We start from the raw sequence: 22,725 nt of genomic DNA on the forward strand, positions 1-22,725 counted from the left end.
GTGTAAGTAAGTTTGTGTGTGTGTGTGTGTGTAAGTAAGTTTGTGTGTGTGTGTGTGTAAGTAAGTTTGTGTGTGTGTGTGTGTAAGTAAGTTTGTGTGTGTGTGTGTGTAAGTAAGTTTGTGTGTGTGTGTGTGTGTAAGTAAGTTTGTGTGTGTGTGTGTGTGTAAGTAAGTTTGTGTGTGTGTGTGTGTAAGTAAGTTTGTGTGTGTGTGTGTGTGTAAGTAAGTTTGTGTGTGTGTGTGTGTGTGTAAGTTTGTGTGTGTGTGTGTGTGTAAGTAAGTTTGTGTGTGTGTGTGTGTGTAAGTAAGTTTGTGTGTGTGTGTGTGTGTAAGTAAGTTTGTGTGTGTGTGTGTGTGTAAGTAAGTTTGTGTGTGTGTGTGTGTAAGTAAGTTTGTGTGTGTGTTGTGTGTGTAAGTAAGTTTGTGTGTGTGTGTGTGTGTTGTGTAAGTAAGTTTGTGTGTGTGTGTAAGTAAGTTTGTGTGTGTGTGTGTGTGTGTGTAAGTAAGTTTGTGTGTGTGTGTGTGTGTGTAAGTAAGTTTGTGTGTAAGTAAGTTTGTGTGTGTGTAAGTAAGTTTGTGTGTGTGTGTGTGTGTGTGTGTGTGTGTGTGTGTAAGTAAGTTTGTGTGTGTGTGTGTAAGTAAGTTTGTGTGTGTGTGTGTAAGTAAGTTTGTGTGTGTGTGTGTGTAAGTAAGTTTGTGTGTGTGTGTGTGTAAGTAAGTTTGTGTGTGTGTGTGTGTAAGTAAGTTTGTGTGTGTGTGTGTGTAAGTAAGTTTGTGTGTGTGTGTGTGTGTGTGTGTAAGTTTGTGTGTTTGTGTGTGTGTGTGTAAGTTTGTGTGTTTGTGTGTGTGTGTGTGTGTAAGTAAGTTTGTGTGTGTGTGTGTGTGTAAGTAAGTTTGTGTGTGTGTGTGTGTAAGTAAGTTTGTGTGTGTGTGTAAGTAAGTTTGCTGTGTGTGTGTGTGTGTAAGTAAGTTTGTGTGTGTGTGTGTGTGTAAGTAAGTTTGTGTGTGTGTGTGTGTAAGTAAGTTTGTGTGTGTGTGTGTGTGTAAGTAAGTTTGTGTGTGTGTGTGTAAGTAAGTTTGTGTGTGTGTGTAAGTAAGTTTGTGTGTGTGTGTGTGTAAGTAAGTTTGTGTGTGTGTGTGTAAGTAAGTTTGTGTGTGTGTGTGTGTGTAAGTAAGTTTGTGTGTGTGTGTGTGTAAGTAAGTTTGTGTGTGTGTGTGTGTAAGTAAGTTTGTGTGTGTGTGTGTGTGTGTAAGTAAGTTTGTGTGTGTGTGTGTGTGTGTAAGTAAGTTTGTGTGTGTGTGTGTGTGTAAGTAAGTTTGTGTGTGTGTGTGTGTGTAAGTAAGTTTGTGTGTGTGTGTGTGTGTAAGTAAGTTTGTGTGTGTGTGTGTGTGTAAGTAAGTTTGTGTGTGTGTGTGTGTGTAAGTAAGTTTGTGTGTGTGTGTGTGTAAGTAAGTTTGTGTGTGTGTGTGTAAGTATGTTTGTGTGTGTGTGTGTGTAAGTAAGTTTGTGTGTGTGTGTGTGTGTGTAAGTAAGTTTGTGTGTGTGTGTGTAAGTAAGTTTGTGTGTGTGTGTGTAAGTAAGTTTGTGTGTGTGTGTGTAAGTAAGTTTGTGTGTGTGTGTGTAAGTAAGTTTGTGTGTGTGTAAGTAAGTTTGTGTGTGTGTGTGTGTAAGTTTGTGTGTTTGTGTGTGTGTAAGTAAGTTTGTGTGTGTGTGTGTGTAAGTAAGTTTGTGTGTGTGTGTGTGTGTAAGTAAGTTTGTGTGTGTGTGTGTGTGTAAGTAAGTTTGTGTGTGTGTGTGTGTGTAAGTAAGTTTGTGTGTGTGTGTGTGTGTGTAAGTAAGTTTGTGTGTGTGTGTGTAAGTAAGTTTGTGTGTGTGTGTGTGTGTAAGTAAGTTTGTGTGTGTGTGTGTGTGTGTAAGTAAGTTTGTGTGTGTGTGTGTAAGTTGTGTGTGTGTGTGTAAGTAAGTTTGTGTGTGTGTGTGTGTGTAAGTAAGTTTGTGTGTAAGTAAGTTTGTGTGTGTGTGTGTGTAAGTAAGTTTGTGTGTGTGTGTGTAAGTAAGTTTGTGTGTGTGTGTGTAAGTAAGTTTGTGTGTGTGTGTGTAAGTAAGTTTGTGTGTGTGTGTGTGTAAGTAAGTTTGTGTGTGTGTGTGTAAGTAAGTTTGTGTGTGTGTGTGTAAGTAAGTTTGTGTGTGTGTGTTAAGTAAGTTTGTGTGTGTGTGTGTGTGTGTAAGTTTGTGTGTTGTGTGTGTGTGTGTGTGTAAGTTTGTGTGTTTGTGTGTGTGTGTGTGTGTAAGTAGTGTTTGTGTGTGTGTGTGTGTGTAAGTTTGTGTGTTTGTGTGTGTGTGTGTTTGTGTGTGTGTGTGTGTTTAAGTAAGTTTGTGTGTGTGTGTGTGTGTGTAAGTTTGTGTGTGTGTGTGTGTGTAAGTTTGTGTGTGTGTGTGTGTGTAAGTAAGTTTGTGTGTGTGTGTGTGTGTAAGTAAGTTTGTGTGTGTGTGTGTGTTTAAGTAAGTTTGTGTGTGTGTGTGTGTGTAAGTAAGTTTGTGTGTGTGTGTGTGTGTAAGTAAGTTTGTGTGTGTGTGTGTGTGTAAGTAAGTTTGTGTGTGTGTGTGTGTAAGTAAGTTTGTGTGTGTGTGTGTAAGTAAGTTTGTGTGTGTGTGTGTAAGTAAGTTTGTGTGTGTGTGTGTAAGTAAGTTTGTGTGTGTGTGTGTGTGTAAGTTTGTGTGTGTGTGTGTGTGTGTAAGTAAGTTTGTGTGTGTGTGTGTGTGTAAGTAAGTTTGTGTGTGTGTGTGTGTGTAAGTAAGTTTGTGTGTGTGTGTGTGTGTAAGTTTGTGTGTGTGTGTGTGTGTGTAAGTAAGTTTGTGTGTGTGTGTGTGTGTAAGTAAGTTTGTGTGTGTGTGTGTGTGTAAGTAAGTTTGTGTGTGTGTGTGTGTGTGTAAGTAAGTTTGTGTGTGTGTGTGTGTGTGTGTAAGTAAGTTTGTGTGTGTGTGTGTGTGTAAGTAAGTTTGTGTGTGTGTGTGTGTGTAAGTAAGTTTGTGTGTGTGTGTGTGTGTGTGTAAGTAAGTTTGTGTGTGTGTGTGTGTGTGTGTAAGTAAGTTTGTGTGTGTGTGTGTGTGTGTGTGTAAGTAAGTTTGTGTGTGTGTGTGTGTGTGTAAGTAAGTTTGTGTGTGTGTGTGTGTGTAAGTAAGTTTGTGTGTGTGTGTGTGTAAGTAAGTTTGTGTGTGTGTGTGTGTAAGTAAGTTTGTGTGTGTGTGTGTGTGTGTAAGTAAGTTTGTGTGTGTGTGTGTGTGTAAGTAAGTTTGTGTGTGTGTGTGTAAGTAAGTTTGTGTGTGTGTGTGTAAGTAAGTTTGTGTGTGTGTGTGTGTGTAAGTAAGTTTGTGTGTGTGTGTGTGTGTAAGTAAGTTTGTGTGTGTGTGTGTGTAAGTAAGTTTGTGTGTGTGTGTGTAAGTAAGTTTGTGTGTGTGTGTGTGTATGTAGTTGTGTGTGTGTGTGTGTAAGTAAGTTTGTGTGTGTGTGTGTGTAAGTAAGTTTGTGTGTGTGTGTGTGTGTAAGTAAGTTTGTGTGTGTGTGTGTGTGTGTAAGTAAGTTTGTGTGTGTGTGTGTGTGTAAGTAAGTTTGTGTGTGTGTGTGTGTGTAAGTAAGTTTGTGTGTGTGTGTGTGTGTGTAAGTAAGTTTGTGTGTGTGTGTGTAAGTAAGTTTGTGTGTGTGTGTGTAAGTAAGTTTGTGTGTGTGGTGTGTGTAAGTAGTTTGTGTGTGTGTGTGTGTGTGTAAGTTTGTGTGTGTGTGTGTGTGCAAGTTTGTGTGTGTGTGTGTGTGTGTAAGTTTGTGTGTGTGTGTGTAAGTAAGTTTGTGTGTGTGTGTGTGTGTGTGTGTAAGTAAGTTTGTGTGTGTGTGTGTGTGTGTGTGGTAAGTAAGTATGTTTGTGTGTGTGTGTGTGTGTGTAAGTAAGTTTGTGTGTGTGTGTGTAAGTAAGTTTGTGTGTGTGTGTGTGTGTAAGTAAGTTTGTGTGTGTGTGTGTGTGTAAGTAAGTTTGTGTGTGTGTGTGTGTGTGTAAGTAAGTTTGTGTGTGTGTGTGTGTGTGTAAGTAAGTTTGTGTGTGTGTGTGTGTGTGTAAGTAAGTTTGTGTGTGTGTGTGTGTGTGTAAGTAAGTTTGTGTGTGTGTGTGTGTGTAAGTAAGTTTGTGTGTGTGTGTGTGTGTGTGTGTAAGTAAGTTTGTGTGTGTGTGTGTGTGTAAGTAAGTTTGTGTGTGTGTGTGTGTGTAAGTAAGTTTGTGTGTGTGTGTGTGTGTGTGTGTAAGTAAGTTTGTGTGTGTGTGTGTGTGTGTGTGTAAGTAAGTTTGTGTGTGTGTGTGTGTGTGTGTAAGTAAGTTTGTGTGTGTGTGTGTGTGTGTGTAAGTAAGTTTGTGTGTGTGTGTGTGTGTGTGTAAGTTAGTTTGTGTGTGTGTGTGTGTGTGTGTGTAAGTAAGTTTGTGTGTGTGTGTGTGTGTGTGTGTAAGTAAGTTTGTGTGTGTGTGTGTGTGTGTGTGTAAGTAAGTTTGTGTGTGTGTGTGTGTGTGTGTAAGTAAGTTTGTGTGTGTGTGTGTGTGTGTGTGTAAGTAAGTTGTGTGTGTGTGTGTGTGTAAGAAAGTTTGTGTGTGTGTGTGTGTAAGTAAGTTTGTGTGTGTGTGTGTGTGTGTAAGTAAGTTTGTGTGTGTGTGGTGTGTGTGTAAGTAAGTTTGTGTGTGTGTGTGTGTAAGTAAGTTTGTGTGTGTGTGTGTGTAAGTAAGTTTGTGTGTGTGTGTGTAAGTAAGTTTGAGTGTGTGTGTGTGTGTGTAAGTAAGTTTGTGTGTGTGTGTGTGTGTAAGTAAGTTTGTGTGTGTGTGTGTGTGTAAGTAAGTTTGTGTGTGTGTGTGTAAGTAAGTTTGTGTGTGTGTGTGTGTAAGTAAGTTTGTGTGTGTGTGTGTGTAAGTAAGTTTGTGTGTGTGTGTGTGTAAGTAAGTTTGTGTGTTTGTGTGTGTGTGTGTGTGTGTGTGTAAGTAAGTTTGTGTGTGTGTGTGTGTAAGTAAGTTTGTGTGTTTGTGTGTGTGTAAGTAAGTTTGTGTGTTTGTGTGTGTGTGTGTGTGTGTGTGTAAGTAAGTTTGTGTGTGTGTGTGTAAGTAAGTTTTTGTGTGTGTGTGTGTGTGTAAGTAAGTTTGTGTGTGTGTGTGTGTGTGTGTGTGTGTGTGTGTGTGTAAGTAAGTTTGTGTGTGTGTGTGTGTGTAAGTAAGTTTGTGTGTGTGTGTGTGTGTAAGTAAGTTTGTGTGTGTGTGTGTGTGTAAGTAAGTTTGTGTGTGTGTGTGTGTGTAAGTAAGTTTGTGTGTGTGTGTGTGTGTAAGTAAGTTTGTGTGTGTGTGTGTGTGTAAGTAAGTTTGTGTGTGTGTGTGTGTGTAAGTAAGTTTGTGTGTGTGTGTGTGTAAGTAAGTTTGTGTGTGTGTAAGTAAGTTTGTGTGTGTGTGTGTAAGTAAGTTTGTGTGTGTGTGTGTAAGTAAGTTTGTGTGTGTGTGTGTAAGTAAGTAAGTTTGTGTGTGTGTGTGTGTGTAAGTAAGTTTGTGTGTTTGTGTGTGTGTGTGTGTGTGTGTGTGTGTGTAAGTAAGTTTGTGTGTGTGTGTGTGTAAGTAAGTTTGTGTGTGTGTGTGTGTGTGTAAGTAAGTTTGTGTGTGTGTGTGTGTAAGTAAGTTTGTGTGTGTGTGTGTGTAAGTAAGTTTGTGTGTGTGTGTGTGTGTGTAAGTAAGTTTGTGTGTGTGTGTGTGTGTGTAAGTAAGTTTGTGTGTGTGTGTGTGTGTAAGTAAGTTTGTGTGTGTGTGTGTGTAAGTAAGTTTGTGTGTGTGTAAGTAAGTTTGTGTGTGTGTAAGTAAGTTTGTGTGTGTGTGTGTGTGTAAGTAAGTTTGTGTGTGTGTGTGTGTAAGTAAGTTTGTGTGTGTGTGTGTGTAAGTAAGTTTGTGTGTGTGTGTGTGTAAGTAAGTTTGTGTGTTTGTGTGTGTGTGTGTGTGTGTGTGTAAGTAAGTTTTTGTGTGTGTGTGTGTGTGTAAGTAAGTTTGTGTGTGTGTGTGTGTGTGTGTGTGTGTGTAAGTAAGTTTGTGTGTGTGTGTGTGTGTGTGTGTGTGTGTAAGTAAGTTTGTGTGTGTGTGTGTGTGTAAGTAAGTTTGTGTGTGTGTGTGTGTGTAAGTAAGTTTGTGTGTGTGTGTGTGTGTAAGTAAGTTTGTGTGTGTGTGTGTGTGTAAGTAAGTTTGTGTGTGTGTGTGTGTGTAAGTAAGTTTGTGTGTGTGTGTGTGTAAGTAAGTGTGTGTGTGTGTAAGTAAGTTTGTGTGTGTGTGTGTAAGTAAGTTTGTGTGTGTGTGTGTAAGTAAGTTTGTGTGTGTGTGTGTAAGTAAGTAAGTTTGTGTGTGTGTGTGTGTGTAAGTAAGTTTGTGTGTTTGTGTGTGTGTGTGTGTGTGTGTGTGTGTAAGTAAGTTTGTGTGTGTGTGTGTAAGTAAGTTTTTGTGTGTGTGTGTGTGTGTGTAAGTAAGTTTGTGTGTGTGTGTGTGTGTGTGTAAGTAAGTTTGTGTGTGTGTGTGTGTGTGTGTAAGTAAGTTTGTGTGTGTGTGTGTGTGTGTGTGTGTGTGTAAGTAAGTTTGTGTGTGTGTGTGTGTGTGTGTGTGTAAGTAAGTTTGTGTGTGTGTGTGTGTGTGTGTGTAAGTAAGTTTGTGTGTGTGTGTGTGTAAGTAAGTTTGTGTGTGTGTGTGTGTAAGTAAGTTTGTGTGTGTGTGTGTGTGTAAGTAAGTTTGTGTGTGTGTGTGTGTAAGTAAGTTTGTGTGTGTGTTGTAAGTAAGTTTGTGTGTGTGTGTGTAAGTAAGTTTGTGTGTGTGTGTGTAAGTAAGTTTGTGTGTGTGTGTGTGTGTAAGTTTGTGTGTGTGTGTGTGTGTAAGTTTTTGTGTGTGTGTGTGTGTGTGTAAGTAAGTTTGTGTGTTTGTGTGTGTGTGTGTGTAAGTTTGTGTGTTTGTGTGTGTGTGTGTGTGTGTGTAAGTAAGTTTGTGTGTGTGTGTGTAAGTAAGTTTTTGTGTGTGTGTGTAAGTAAGTTTGTGTGTGTGTGTGTGTGTAAGTAAGTTTGTGTGTTTGTGTGTGTGTGTGTGTGTAAGTTTGTGTGTTTGTGTGTGTGTGTGTGTGTGTGTGTAAGTAAGTTTGTGTGTGTGTGTGTGTAAGTAAGTTTTTGTGTGTGTGTGTGTGTGTGTAAGTAAGTTTGTGTGTGTGTGTGTGTGTAAGTAAGTTTGTGTGTTGTGTGTGTGTGTGTGTGTAAGTTTGTGTGTTGTGTGTGTGTGTGTGTGTGTGTGTAAGTAAGTTTGTGTGTGTGTGTGTAAGTAAGTTTTTGTGTGTGTGTGTGTGTGTGTAAGTAAGTTTGTGTGTGTGTGTGTGTGTAAGTAAGTTTGTGTGTGTGTGTGTGTGTGTAAGTAAGTTTGTTTGTGTGTGTGTGTGTGTGTAAGTAAGTTTGTGTGTGTGTGTGTGTGTGTGTGTGTGTAAGTAAGTTTGTGTGTGTGTGTGTGTGTGTAAGTAAGTTTGTGTGTGTGTGTGTGTGTGTGTGTGTGTGTGTGTGTGTGTGTGTGTGTGTGTGTGTGTGTGTGTGTGTGTGTAAGTAAGTTTGTGTGTGTGTGTGTAAGTAAGTTTGTGTGTGTGTGTGTGTAAGTAAGTTTGTGTGTGTGTGTGTAAGTAAGTTTGTGTGTGTGTGTGTAAGTAAGTTTGTGTGTGTGTGTGTGTGTAAGTAAGTTTGTGTGTGTGTGTGTAAGTAAGTTTGTGTGTGTGTGTGTAAGTAAGTTTGTGTGTGTGTGTAAGTAAGTTTGTGTGTGTGTGTAAGTAAGTTTGTGTGTGTGTGTGTAAGTAAGTTTGTGTGTGTGTGTGTGTGTGTAAGTAAGTTTGTGTGTTTGTGTGTGTGTGTGTAAGTTTGTGTTTGTGTGTGTGTGTGTAAGCTTGTGTGTTTGTGTGTGTGTGTGTGTGTGTGTGTGTAAGTAAGTTTGTGTGTGTGTGTGTGTAAGTAAGTTTTTGTGTGTGTGTGTGTGTGTAAGTAAGTTTGTGTGTGTGTGTGTGTGTAAGTAAGTTTGTGTGTGTGTGTGTGTGTAAGTAAGTTTGTGTGTGTGTGTGTGTAAGTTTGTGTGTGTGTGTGTGTGTAAGTAAGTTTGTGTGTGTGTGTGTGTGTAAGTAAGTTTGTGTGTGTGTGTAAGTAAGTTTGTGTGTGTGTGTGTAAGTAAGTTTGTGTGTGTGTGTGTGTAAGTAAGTTTGTGTGTGTGTGTGTGTAAGTAAGTTTGTGTGTGTGTGTGTGTAAGTAAGTTTGTGTGTGTGTGTGTGTAAGTAAGTTTGTGTGTGTGTGTGTGTGTAAGTAAGTTTGTGTGTTTGTGTGTGTGTGTGTGTAAGTAAGTTTGTGTGTGTGTGTGTGTGTGTGTGTGTAAGTAAGTTTGTGTGTGTGTGTGTGTGTAAGTAAGTAAACATTAAGTGCATTTTTTGGGGGTTTTTTTGGGGATGGTAAAATCCAATTGATTGGTTTGTGTTCTTAAACCAAGGGGTGTGTGTTTGCTTTTAATTTTACTTTATTACTTCAATTTTTTTTCCAGCTCCATACCAGAACATCCTACCCTCTGTGAGAGGGACAGCACCCAGAAGAGTAGCCACAGCTATCAGCACAGTGAGACAAGCATCCACACAGGTCCCTCAGCTCCCAACCAACACACAGAGAGTAGGTATGTACCTGCCAGAGTCGGTCAGTAACTTGGTTGCTGCAGACTAGGACACCTCCGGGGGGGGGGACCAGAAGAAAAGCTGTACTTTAGCTATGGCGTCAGAATGTGCTTTTATAATTCCGGCCTCTTGATTTTCATCGCACCACCATTGGTGGCTGAGTCTTCAGCTGCTGGAGCTCTAAGCCCTGGAATTCCACCCCTCCCCCCTCAAACCTCACTCCTCCTCTGTTGTCTTTGTGGTTGGTGACAGTTTTTATAATCAGCCGACACTGAGGTAATCAGATCATCATGAAGCCTTTTGGAGACCGTTCAATGTCACGGGAAGTTTTCATCTTTGAAGTTACTTTGTGAACCAAAATTTAACACCGCCTTAAAATAATGATTTGTTTATCTGACACATACTCCTTCTATTCAAATTAAAATCTGAAGCAAGTTAGCCTTTTTAATGTTAATTTACTGGATGTGGCAAGGCTGGTATCTATTACCCGTGACCTTTTGGCTTGAGATGATGGCTCTACTTTTGATGGGCAGTTGAGACTTGACTGTGTTGGCGTGGGACTGGAGTCATGTATATGCCAGGCCAGGTAGGACAATAAGGTCCTTTCCCTAAAGGGATATTAGTGAACCAGTTGGTGTTTATTTCTGGGTGTTTTTTTTTAAAAATAACTGATTTCATATTTTCAAACAGCCAAGTAGTTGAACTCTTGTTTTCTGAAATATTAACCAAAGCCTCTGGATTATTCACCCTTTAGCATAACCACTACACTACCCTTCTGTTCTTGGTTATTCCCGGTTAATGAAACTCAATTAATGCTGGAACCCAATGTAGAGCAAAGGAGCTTTTATGATTGAATTAAGTTAACAACCCGTGTGCATTTTAACCCTTCTATTATCCTCTGCTCACACCTTCCAGCCACTATAGGAACTCAGACTGCTGGACCACGTACCGCCCTTTCAGGACCTCTGGTGCGAGTACTCCCACAGTATAAATACACATCTGGAGTCTGCAACACCCAGCATCCTCCCAGTGCACAGCAGGTACTGACCAGAGACACTCTGGCTACCTTTGTGTGAAATGTTTGGTAACTATGGTAACAATCCTGCATCAGAAAAATCAGTAGCCGGGAAATTAGATTGGAGAAGTTCTCACTGGGGGCTTTTCGAATGTTTTGTGATTCACTATTTCATTTTCTGTGTCTCTGTGTTGCTCCCTTAAGTTGGAGGGGTGTTCTGCTTAAAATGTTAAAGGGGTTCAAAAGGGTGGCTACAGAAGCTATCACTTCTTTTGGGAGAATGTTGGAACATCAACATGAACTTAAAAGTTTAAAGGAGGCCATTGAGGAGTGAAATCAGGAAGGACTTCTCTCACCTGGAATTTTCTCTCCCTATAAGCTATGGATGCTGCAGGATATTTGGGGCTTTCAAGACCCAAGATTGATAGATTTGTGTCAGTTAAGGATATCGAGGGATATGGAGCAAAGGCAGGTTAACGGATACAAGTCACTCTCGATCTAATTCAAAGGTCAAGTAGCCTCAAAGGACAGAGTGACCTCCCGCAACTACTGATTTTTTGCTGCGAGATGTTAACCACCAATTTTTGAGGCAGGTGTGAAGTTGGTCTGTCTGTTAACTGGATTTGCTGATGTGCTTTTTTGTTTTATGGTGATATTGCAGGTTTCTGAACCAGCTGTTCATGTTCATGGTCAGGTTCCACTCACTGCCTCTATGCTGGCTGCTGCATTGCCACAAGAACAGAAACAGATGCTGGGTATGTGTTTGAGACCGGGTAGGGGGTGCGAGTCGGGTATCCAATCCTGACACTGAACTAACGATTGTGCTTTAACCTGCCTGCGTTCCTCCAGCTTGAGTCTCTTAACCCCATTCCCTGTTCCCTTCACCAAACCCCTGCCTTCAGCTATGTCGGATCTAAGCTCCGGAATTCCTTGCAATGCCTACTCCCCTTAGACCTCTGTCCTCCTCAAAACCCAAGGTTCTGGCCACCCAAAGAATCACAGAATTTTAATGACACAGAAGGAGGCCATTCAGCCAATCGTGTCTGCACTGGGCTCTCCAAATGAGCATCGTGACCTAGTGCCATTGCATGTACCCTTGCACATTTGTTTCTATTCAAATAATCATCTAATGCCCTCTTGAATGTCTCGATTGAACCTGCCTCCACCACAATTCCAGGCAGTGCATTCCAGACCCGAACCACTCGTTGTGTGAAAAAGCTTTTTCTCACCTCGAACTTGTTTGATTTGCAAATCACTTTTAGATCTGTGCCCTCTCGTTCTTGATCCTTTTACCAGCAGGAACAGCTTCTCCCTATCTACTTTGTTCTGAGCCTTCATGATTTTGAACATCTCTATCAACTCTCCTCTAAGCTTTCTCTCCAAGAAGAACAGTCCCAACCTCCCCAATCTATCCTCATAGCTGAAGTTTCTCATCCCCGGAACCATTCTTGTACTCCCTCCTAATATCACCTCCTTTTGGCTCAGTGTCAATTTCAGTCTGATTGATTTACACTTTCTCTGAAGCACCTTGGGATGTTTTACCCAGGCTCTCTATCGATGCAGGTTATTGGCATAAGCATTTGACGAGAGTGAGCAATATTTAAAATCTACTCCTTTCCCTTTCCTCCTCGGTAGCAATGATTTGTTGAGATGAGGTTCCATGGAAACTAATTGACCTTGTTTATCTCTCCCAATGGTTATCTTTCTGTATGAGCGCTGGCTGTGTTCTCAAGCTGATTTCCACCTCTTGCCCCTGCCAAGTGACCTGGGGAATTTGTCACCAAGCTTAATGAGAGCTCTAGTCTTTTTTTGTTCTTTTGCTGTTCACTTGTCTGGTAAGGAAGCCGAGAGGCATTGTCCAATGTCCAATGGCTCAGGTAGCCATGGACTTCAGAGTTGGCAGCTCTCCCACAAGAACATAGGAAATAATGTTACTACTGAGATGGAAAGGATGTGCAGTTTATCTAGTCCCACTACTGCATAGGTTGTACCATTAGTGTAAATGTTTAATTCACTCACCAAAATGGCCAATTATTTACCTTCGCTACTGTTAGACCCAGAATAAAAGAGACTTGGGGTAACCAGGATTCTTTCAATGAACTCTGAATGATTGATTTATTATAAATCAAAACTTCCCTTTTAAAACAGGTTGCAAGAACTGGTTAACATACTGGTTAAGTATAACTATCTAACCCTTTTTAAAATTCCCTAGCACACGTGCACACTACAAACAAATAGGGTCTCTGCAGAGATGGGCAATTGAAGAAAAACCTTTATAAAAAGATAAAGTTCACAGGGCTTTGATGCTGTTGATCTGGTGCTCCCTCATGTGAGGACATGCTATCCCAGTACATGTCTTGAAATTCTCACCAGCAGAGCTATAGCATGGAGGAAAACTGAGCCGGATCAATCCTTCTTGTCTCAGCCTCTTTGGTTTCCAAATACAGACAAGTTCCTCTGCGATGAGGATTCCTAGCTGGATACTGATAACCACACTATATTTCAAACAAAGCAGGGAGAGCGAGAGCTGAGCAACTGTTCCCCCTTCTCAGTTCAAAAAATCAAGTTCAAAATATGAAGCGCCTCCAGCAGGTTCAACACACACGAAGGAAAAGTTCCTAGAACCTTTTGCTGTAGCTGTTTCATCTCTTGAACCTCACTTGGGCTTTCCATAATTGTGGGAGAAGCTACTACCTTTGCCCCAGCTAAATCATTTCCCAGGATTAGATCAACTCCATCTATGGGTAACTTCTGGACAACCCTACTGTCACTGTCCCAGACATTAGGTCATGTTGCAAGTGCACCCAGTACAAAGGTATGGTTATATAACCCCTGCCAATATAATTTATTAAAACCTTGGCTTTTAATGTGCTGTCTGGGGGGGGGTGCGGGGAAAGATTGTGCCTTTCCCCAGCAGAAGTGTTTGAGTGGCTCCTGTATCTCCCGATTATAAATGTAGGTTTAGTTACCTCATTTGAGGGATAAGGGGTTATTTTTCCTCTGGACAAAAACTCTTTATAACTCTCATGCATCTTATTCACCTCTCCTGAACTCTCAGCAGTGTTCACACTTGGGTTGTTAATGCTACAACTTGATCTGTTGTATTTTCAATCAAGACTCCTTTTCCTGAATCGTCCCTGCATAACCCAATAAGTCCCATGGATTTCCAATGCAACTTCCAGCAATCTGCACAAACATGTCCCACCTTGTTACAATGGAATCACTTAGGCTTTCAAATCTCGCTTCCACCCTCAGCACCTTCTTTCTGGCCTGAGGAGTTTCTGGGGAATTCCCAGCTGACCCTTCTCTTCTCTGGCTACTTACCTCCTTTTCACCCTCCCACCTTCTTTCCTTGGTGGGTTTGTGGGCGTGACGGAAAAAGGGTTGGATTTATGGACCAGCTCATAACCCTCAGCCATTTCTGCTGTTGCAGCCCTCTGGTCTTCAACATGGGTTCTAACTGCTGGAGGAAATGAATTTTAAAATTCTTCCAGAAGAATTATTTCCTTAAGAGCTTCAAACATGGCATCTACCTATAGTTAACTGCCAAAGTTACTTTGCTTTACCCCCTCGTACCCTCTTTACCTTAGGTCTGCCCAGGCTGCTTCCTTTATGTTTTGAAATCTCTGCCTGTATGCCTCTGCGTTCAACTCATACTCACTAAGAATAGCTGTCTTCACTGCATCATAATCCACAGAAACCTCTTATGAAGCTGATGCATAAACCTCATGGGCTATTCCCTTTCTCATTCCTTCTCTTTCCTCCATTGCTAACTTCTTTCCTCCTGGAGTTCAAGTTCAAGCTTTTTCATCTTATTTCCTCTGCTCTTTTTCTTTCCTTTCTAATTCAAGCTCTCTCGTTTCCTTTTCCTGTTCAAGTTGCTTCATTTGCAGCTAAATCCCAGCTAACTCAATTGAATTACCCCCTGGAGAACAAGTCTCTTGTATCCCTTCCTATTTCAAATGCCGCGCTATTACCTCAACGATGCCTGTTTCCCTCGTCCCTCCGGTTAATTCCAACTCCAAAGTATCTGCCAATCCTATTAGCTTAGTCTTGGTTACTTTTTTTTTGTAAACCAGTCAGGATTACATCTTCCATCTGTAGAGAAGTCTTAGCAACCCCCAGCTGTCTGTGCGCACATGTGCACATGTGCAAACTTCAAAGCATCCAGTTCCTCTGTCAGGTGATTTCCAGTAAATCACCAGGCCTTTGCCTTTAGAACCATTTCCTCCCCTCCCCATATCAATTAAAGTGATTGCAGTTCAAATAAACAAACAGCTCTCCCCCCACAATTGCCAGGCTGGTCAGATAGCTGATGTCATGTGATTTCTTGGAAAGGCATGCTTGCTCCGGTGCAAGATGTACTTTTTTTTTAAATTAAAATAAATATATAGTCCTGGTCAGTTTCCAAATGATGAAATGTCTTTCTAAATCTTAAAAGAAGACACATTGTAGATATGATTCCATCAATAGGAATGGAGGAAGCCATTTGACCCCCTCAAGCCTGTTTTGTCATTGAGGAAGATCGTGGCTGCACTTCCAGCACTGTCCACAGGTCCCTTAATTCACTTAGCACCCCTAGGTCTATTGACCTTGGCCTTGAATATACTCTGAGCATCCATAACTCTCTGGGGTAGAGAATTGCAAAGACTTTGCACTCTGCTAAGTGGAGAAATTTCTCCTCATCTCATTGGATTGGCCAAGACTTATTCTGAGCCGTGGAAAATATTTTCTCAGTCTATCTTGTCAAGCTCCTAAAGAATTTTATATGTTTCAGATAGATGGGCCTGAAGTTTATCCACTTCCGTACCTAACTCCAACCTTCCAAGTGTTGACATCACTACTCCTAATTTTGGATTTCCTTCTTGGTACAGCTTTCGACTGGCGGCCCTTTGGTTTAGATTGGATTCTGAATTATTTTTTTTTAAACCTTGCAATAATTTCTAAGTGTTGACTTTTTTTTTGATGAAGGTAATGTTTAAAACGACAACTCTGGTCATTAAGACAAGAGCAAAATAGATGCTATCAGACTGCTGAGTATTTCCAGGCCTTTCTGTTTCTGACAGCGCTGGTCATCAGCTGAGGAAGGCTCAGAGGTTTTCTGTTTCACGCAGGTGAGCGGCTGTATCCACTAATCCAAGACATGCACCCGACATTGGCTGGCAAAATCACAGGAATGCTGCTAGAGATTGATAACTCCGAACTCCTGCACATGTTGGAATCGCAAGAATCCCTTCACTCCAAGGTAGGATTCTTTTTTTGTGTGTGTGTGTGTTGGGGGGCGGGGTGTTGCTCGCTGGGGTACAGGATGGCACAGCAGGCATTTAGGGGTGGGTTCAATCATTAAAGCTCAGTTCTTGTCTCTGGGCATAGGTACATGGTTTTTGTCCTGTGATGTGTGTTGGTGAATTCCCCAATCCATAAACACTAGGAAATAGGAGCACTGGGCCAAATGTTTATTTTCCCTCTGGGTTTCGCCACAAATTTTTGCAGTTTTCCTTTTAAAGAATTAATTAAAATTGGATCTGCAAAGAAAAAAAGATGGTCCCGGTTGTTATAACGGGTGTGCAAGGGCCACAAAATAGCAACCGCTTTATTTGGGGAATTTCTCTCCCTTTTTATTATGAAGACCAGCTGGGCTCCTTCTGCTTTCTGTAGGCTTCACGTGCTCCCTGTTGGGAGCATGGCAGTTTTCGAAGTCGTCATATTTTTTAAAAGTTCCAACTCGTTCTCTAGGTCAGATCTTTGGCAAGTTCCTCAGTGGGATTGCTGTTTCCCTGCCAGTGAACGCTGACAGTCATGGGTGCCAGACTCAAGTGGAAAGCTCTCTTGCCTTTTCAGTCAGAAGGTCGTGGGTTCAAGCCCCACTCCAGAGACTTGATTGCAAAATCTAGGCTGGCATTCCCAGGGCAGTACTGAGGGAATGCTGCACTGTCAGAGTTGCTGTTTTTCAGAGGAGATGTGAAACTAAAGCCCTGTCTTCCCTCTCGGACAGATGTAAAACATCCCTTTGCCTTTATTTTGAAGCAGAGTCCTGGCCAATAGTGACTATCCTGCAAAAGTATTAGTTTGCCCAGCTGGTCGAATCTTGCCAAGACGCTAACCATTTCAAGGACCATAAAACAGCTGGTCTTCCTGATAAAACATGCCAGGACACTTCACAGAAGCATCATTAAACAAAGTTACACTGAGCCACATAAGGTATTAGGGCTGATGACCTATAGCTAAGTCAAAGGAGGGGAGAGAGGCAGATATGTTTAGGAAGGGAATACCAGAGCTTGGGTCCTAGGTGGTTAAAGGCACAGCTGCCTTTAAAGTCCAGGGATGCTCAAGAGGCCAGAATTGGAGGAGCACAAGAGATCTTGTGTTTGAGAGGCTAGAGAAGATTAGAGGTTGTTACGATATGGCCGACTGTGTTTGCCAGGCTGACTAAATCCCAAAAGGAAACTTTAGCCACTTTATCACAACAATTTTGCAATTTGTATTTATTATTAGAAGGTTTGTGCACTGAAGTCAGAAGCAATGAGTTCACTACCACCTTCGATTTTAAAGACTTAATTAAAACATTTATTATCAAAAAACATAAGCACACAAGACTATAGTTACATTTTAGTTTTATAACCATTCTCAAAATTTTTATTCATCTAGACTCCCAACACACCCCTTTTGGTCAACACTGCAAATAGATTCTTAATCTAATAAAACATCCAGCAATATTACCACAAGCACCCACCGTTGCAATAAGGGAGGTATTTCACAGCTTTCTCCTCACCCAATAATGGAACTCCAAAGGTTTTTTAACAATACCTTGGTTACTGAAACAGCAAATTTCTCGAGTGGCTAGAGGCTTTTCCAATAGGTATGTTTCTCACAGTGCGCCTTTCAAGATCTCACACAGCCACACCCCACACAGCTTTCCATCTTTCTTGAAATATATTTTCTCCCTTTTGATCTGTAAATTCCACTGTTTCAACCTTCCATTAGAAGCTACTTTTCTAAGAATATAAAAATCTTTCACGTTGTCATTATGGCCAGCACTTATTTGTGGAAAAATAAACTTAATAACTTTGTCTTATTTATCTTGTCACCTGTAAACATCTTGTGTCCCTTTTTAAAAATAAAACAACCTCTTAACTTATCTAAAAATGCAAATTCCATTCAGTGTGTCTGCTGAAACTTCATCCTAGCGTACCCCACCTCCATTTCAAAAATGCCTGCTTGCACTTATTCCCTTGTGATGATTCAAACCTTACAGTCTGACTGTTTGCAGTTTAATTAAACTAGGCACACGCACGCATACACACATGCCTGCTTTAAAATATCCTACAGTAATATTAGGGGAAAAAAAAAGATATTTTCCTTTTGAAGGTACTGGGAGGAATTTGAAAACCAGAATGAAAATTTTAAAATCAAGATGTTGCTTGACTAGGAATGATGCAGGACAGTGAGCACAGGAGCGATAGGTGAACAAGATTTGGGTCACAGTCAGAGTTTTGGATGACCTCCAGTTTAGTTGATTGAATGGGGGAGGCCAGCCAGGACTGTGTTCGAATAGTCCGGTCTGGACAAGGATTTTGGCAACAGAAGAGCTGAGGCAGGTTGGAATTAGGCTTTGTTACAGAGGTGGAAATAGGTGTTCTTAATGGTGTGGGCACATGGTCAAAAGATCATCTTGGGGTCAAATATGACACCCAAGGTTGTCAATAGTCTAGTTCAGTTTCAAATAGTTGCCCAAGAGAGGGTTGAAGCCAGTGGTTAGGAAGTGGAGCTTGTTCTGGGGATTCAAAACAACATACTGGACTTGAATATCCCAGGAGTTACCATTGACCAGAAGCTGAACTGAACAACTAGCCATAGAAATACTGTGGCTACAAGAGCAGGCCAGAAGCTGGGAATTCTGCAGTAACTCACCTCCTGATCCTCAAAGCCTGTCCACCATCTACAAGGCACAAGTCAAGAATGTGATGGAATACTCCCCACTTGCCTGGATGAGTGCAGCTCTCACAACACTCGAAGCTTGACACCATCCAGGACAAAGCAGCCCCCTTGATTGGCATCCCACCCACAAACATTCACTCCCTCCACCACCACTGAATATTGACAGTGTTTCCCATCTACAAGATGCACTGCAGCAACTCACCAAGGCTCCTTAGACAGCATCTTGCAAACGCATGACTGCTACCATCTAGAAGGACAAGGGCAGCAGATAGATGGGACCACCACCATCTGGATGTTCCCCTCCAAGCCACTCACTATCCTGACTTAGAAATATTTCGCCGTTCCTTCATTGTCGCTGGGTCAAAATCCTGGAATTCCTTCCCTAACAGCACTGTGGGTGTACCTACACTACATGGACTGCAGCGGTTCAAGAAGGCAGCTCACCCCCACCTTCTCAAGGACATTTAGGGATGGGCAATAAATGCTGGCCCAGCCAGTGACACCTACATTCCATAAATGAATTATAAAAACCCTGCCAGTACTTGACTGTAGAGGATTTGATGGTTTTCTCGGATTTGGCGAAGAGGATTCCTTCAAAGATTGGGCAATGCTGAATGGTCACCTTGACAGACGAGGCTTAAAGGTCAGTTTGGCTGTCATGTAAAAATCCTGTCTCTGAACTAATTGGTGTAATTTAAGTTAAAGTAGAACTGGGATTTAAAAAGTAGAGAGCTTTCCATTTGATTGTATAGCGTCAAAGTAATTTTCTTTTGTGCAGAATTGTTGCTTAGTTGTCCAGCTGTATGTTCTCAGTGAACAGCGCAGATAGGTCAACAATGACAATCGGAATACCTGGGGTAGGTAAAACACAGCATTTGGCTTTACACATGAGTGTTGGGTCCCATTAACTAGTCTGTATGACTTGACCAATCCACAAAAACATGGCTGAATTCTTGTGGACCATCCAGTGGAGCCCTTGATGAGGTGGCAGAAGCTGTATGGTGTGTGCTTCTGGACATCCAGAGATTCACAGCCTAATGAGCAACATACAAAGTTAGCCAAGTTTTCTACAGATGTAAATTGACAATTTAAGTGAAGGTCTATGCTAACAGGATTTTTTGTTGTGAATTTTTTTGTGCATGTACGTTTCCTGCTCCAAAGCCATGGTGTCCTTTACCACAGAAACAGCCATGCTGCTATCTTGCCTTTTTCTGAGTTACGAGATGTCAGTTGGAGTTTTGAGATCTATACAACTTGGTCAAACTCCTGTAGATAAAGGGAACTTTCATTGTCTCAAAACAACACATTACCCTGAGGTGGCTAGCAGTCTCGTCTTTGAGCCAGAAAGTTGTGTGTTCGAGTCCCCCTCCAGGGTCTCGAGTGCATACAATGGGCTGAGATACTCCCATTGCAGTACTGAGGGAATGCTGCACCGTCAGAAATACTGTCTTTCAGATGCGATGTTAAACTGAAGCCCCATCTGTCCCCTCAGGTGGACATAAATAATCTTGTGGCACTAGTTCAAAGAATAACAGGTGATGTCTTCCTGGTGTCCTGGCTAATAGTTAATCCTCAACCAACATTGCTGTTTGGGGAGTTTGCTGCCTCATTTCTCTGTAGTGACGACACTCCAATTCCTTCAGCGTCTCTAAGGCACTTTGGGATGTCCTGAGGTTGTTTTTTTTTTCTTGTATTCAGCCTGGACCTGGTATGTTTTTACACAATTCAGCAGAGGACTTTGACTAAAGATGAGGAGCAGGAACTCCAGCTGAATTCCTGCTCCTCTACCACCCCATCCATCCTTCATCACTTATGGGAAACAATGCCTTTTATTAGGACCTCAACTACAAGTGCAACTAAACCAATGTGAGGGCCTTGAGGCTCTGCATTGCTTCCATCTTCTGTGCACCCTGCCAGCCATCTCGCTTTGCAAAGAGGATTGAATGGAGAATCTTGTCCTCCAATCTGCTGCAGCTTGAAGAATCTGTTGTGTTTTGGGTTCTTCCAGGTCGAGGAAGCTGTTGCTGTGCTTCAAGCTCACCAAGCTAAAGATACAGCGCAGAAAAAAGGGAACACAGCTGCCTAAGCAGGTGATGTCCACAGTTTATCACAATGGGAAAGCACATGAGATTTTGGCTTGTGCTTAGTTCACTAGATAATATATTGAATTTACAGCACAGAAACAGGCCATTCAGTTGAACTGTTCTATACCAGTGTTTATGCTGCACATGAACCTGCCCTCCTCTTCCATCTCACCCTCACAACATATCCTTCCATCCCTTTCATTCTCCTGTTTATATAGTCTCCCCTTAAATGCCTCGATGCTGCTCCCTTCAATCATTCCATATGGTTGTGAATTCCACATTCTCACCACACTCTCTCCCTCTGGGTTAAGGAAGTTTCTCCTGAACTTATTAGCGGTTATCTTTATACTTATGACATCTAGTTTTGGACTTTCTTGCAAGAGGGATTGTCTTTTCTACATCTCCCCTTCATAATCTGATTTATTCTATTACATCAGCCCTCAGTCTTGAATTTTTCTGGGGAATTATACCCAGCCTGTTCAGTCTTTCCAGAGGGGAACAGCCTTTCAGTTCTAGTATTAGCCCTAGTCATTTTCTTTGTGCCTTTTCCTAATTGCTTCTCTTAGCCTATTTTAATAAAAATGCGGAGACCAAACCACAATGTGACCTATGAAAGGTGTCAGATTATTGTAAAAACCCAACTGGTTCACTAATGTCCTTCAGGGAAGGAAACCTGCCATCCTTACCCGCCCTGGGTCTATGTGACTCCAGTCCCATGTTACATGGTTGACCCTTAAGGCCCTTGGGTCAATAAATGTAGCTGAGTCAGTATCTCTCATATCCAGAGAACAAGTTAAGCTGATAGCGCAAGCTGGGTGAGGGGGTGGTGGTGAAAATATGGGTTATCGAGTTTGACTCCCGTACTTGCGGGAGGCAGTTTGTTAACGAAAGAACTGATGTGGTTGATTGAGTTTCCCATTTCTTGCAGGACGAACATGAATAACTACAAGGAAATTGTTTCACGAAGAAAAGATATTTGGTCATATGATTAAAGTTTAGTTGGTGAACAAACTGATTGGATGTGGGCTGGAGATAAAGGTTCTGCCCACATTACTGATCAGTTGTGTGTTGAGACTGTCTTCTGCTCTGTCCTGTCCTATGTGTGCTTCATGCTTTATTAAAGTTAATTGAAAATGGATTGTGGTGGCTTTGCTGTTTTGTTGTCCCTCCTGACCCAGAATCAAAGTTTCAGAGTAATTTTAAACTGTGAATATGCTCAGATGCTGGAGGGTCTGACTATAAGGAAAAAAAAAAATACCTAAAGAGGAAGTTTGGAGTCTGTGCTTGGACTATTTACTTTTCTGGGTGAAGGAGACACCATTTTTCTCCCAGAACGTGGTAACTGAATTTGATCTTTTAGACACACACACTTTTGCACTGGTTAGTGCAACTGATGTTGTGGAATTTTGTGTACACACAAACTATTTCCTGACATATCGATTGGAATAATGTTTTGATAAAAAGATGAGACAATTCGAGTCTGAGTGCTCCAGTAAACAAACTGTTTATCCAAGCAAAGGTTGGGAGAGATCATCTTGGTTACTTTTTCCAAGGATCTTTCAGAATACAAGGTCCACGTAGGCAGTTTTTTGAAATGATTGTGAAAAGATATAAATACACTAACACAATCTCCAGTTACATATCCAATGAACAGATGTCTCACTATCCCACTGGGAGGCTGAGAAATGCCTTGGTTCTAACACCCCCAGTCTATGCTCTTAACACTCTAATATTTGTTTACCCATCCTATGAAGGTTATTAAGTTCCCACAGTACCATACCATCATGCCTGTGTTGGCTATATTTACCATCATGCTTGGAGCTCTTACGACTACACTTAAAGCTATTAATGCTAATAACTACATTTGTCTACTTTTAAAGCTGTTAATGCACATCTTAATTAGTTTTAATATTGACTTATTTCATTACCCCACTTCAACGTTAAAGGAATTCCCGAATTATGTTCCGGAGAACTTCCTTGACTAGTGTGTTCTCAGTCCAACTAGGAAGGAGGCATTGCTGGATCTGGTGCTGTGGAATGGGCTAGGCCAAGTCTCTGGGGGAACACTCGAGTAGGAATGATCATTTATATCATAAGGTTTAGATTAGCGATGGATAAGAACAAGGAGCAATCTAAAGTAAACATCTAAATTGGAAGAGGGCCAACTTCAATGGGCTAAGAGGGGATCTAGCCGGGGTAAAATGGAACCAAGGATTGACAGGAAAAGTAATGCAACAATGTATGATCTTTGAGATGTTTCGGGTACAGGATAGGTACATTCCAGTAAGGTTGAAAAGTAAGGGAATCAAAACCAGGGTTCCTTGAATGACAAGGGAGATGGAGAATACGATGAAACAGAAAAAAGGTGAGGGTTTTGTGAAAGGGAACTCGAGTTTAATCAATCTATTGGATTTCTTTGAGGAAGTAACGTGCTGTGGATAAAGGTGGATGTGCTGTACTTAGGTTTCCAGAAGACATTTGATAAAATGCCACATCAGAGATTATTGTGGGAAAATAAAAGTTCATGGTATAGGGGGTAATGTATTGGCATAGATGTTTGGCTGGCTAACAGGAAGCAGAGAGTAGGTATAAATGGGTCTTTTTTAGATTGGCAAGATGTAACGAGTGCTGTGCCACAGGGATCAGTGCTGAGATCGCAACTGTTTACAATTTATATCAATGACTTGGATGAAGGGATGGTTTCCAAATTTGTTGATGTGACAAAGATAGGTAGGAAAGTAATTTGTGAAGAGGGCATGAGACCACAGATATAGAAAGGTTAAGTGAGTGGGCAAAGATTTGGCAGATGGAGTTTAATATGGGAAAATGTGAAATTGTCCATTTTGACAGGAAGAATGAAATAGAAGCACATTATCTAAATGGTGAGAGATTGCAGAACTCTTGAGATGCAGAGGGATCTGGGTCCCCTAGTGGATGAATCCCAAAAGGCTGGTATGTAAGAACAGCAAGTAATT

General features: G+C 41.4%; 1 protein-coding gene across 5 annotated transcripts in view; it reads left to right on the forward strand.

Moving 5' to 3' along the window:
- LOC121287113 (embryonic polyadenylate-binding protein-like) overlaps positions 1 to 20,749 on the forward strand; it is a 104,830-nt gene extending 84,081 nt beyond the window's left edge. Inside the window, exons 11-16 of one of the 5 annotated variants that reach the window (XM_041204668.1) lie at positions 8,590 to 8,715; positions 9,629 to 9,753; positions 10,390 to 10,483; positions 14,843 to 14,973; positions 19,675 to 19,756; positions 20,679 to 20,749. In XM_041204668.1, the coding sequence (XP_041060602.1) occupies positions 8,590 to 8,715; positions 9,629 to 9,753; positions 10,390 to 10,483; positions 14,843 to 14,973; positions 19,675 to 19,752 (554 nt within the window). In that variant the 3' untranslated portion in view covers positions 19,753 to 19,756; positions 20,679 to 20,749. Of the gene's footprint in view, positions 1 to 8,589; positions 8,716 to 9,628; positions 9,754 to 10,389; positions 10,484 to 14,842; positions 14,974 to 19,674; positions 19,757 to 20,678 lie in introns of those variants that run through there. The other 4 variants (XM_041204669.1, XM_041204670.1, XR_005945150.1 and 1 more) reach the window with 4 other exon arrangements.
- Positions 20,750 to 22,725: the final 1,976 nt, after the last annotated feature.

Source organism: Carcharodon carcharias, chromosome 14, assembly GCF_017639515.1.
Source record: "Carcharodon carcharias isolate sCarCar2 chromosome 14, sCarCar2.pri, whole genome shotgun sequence".
NCBI classification, from domain to species: domain Eukaryota; kingdom Metazoa; phylum Chordata; class Chondrichthyes; order Lamniformes; family Lamnidae; genus Carcharodon; species Carcharodon carcharias.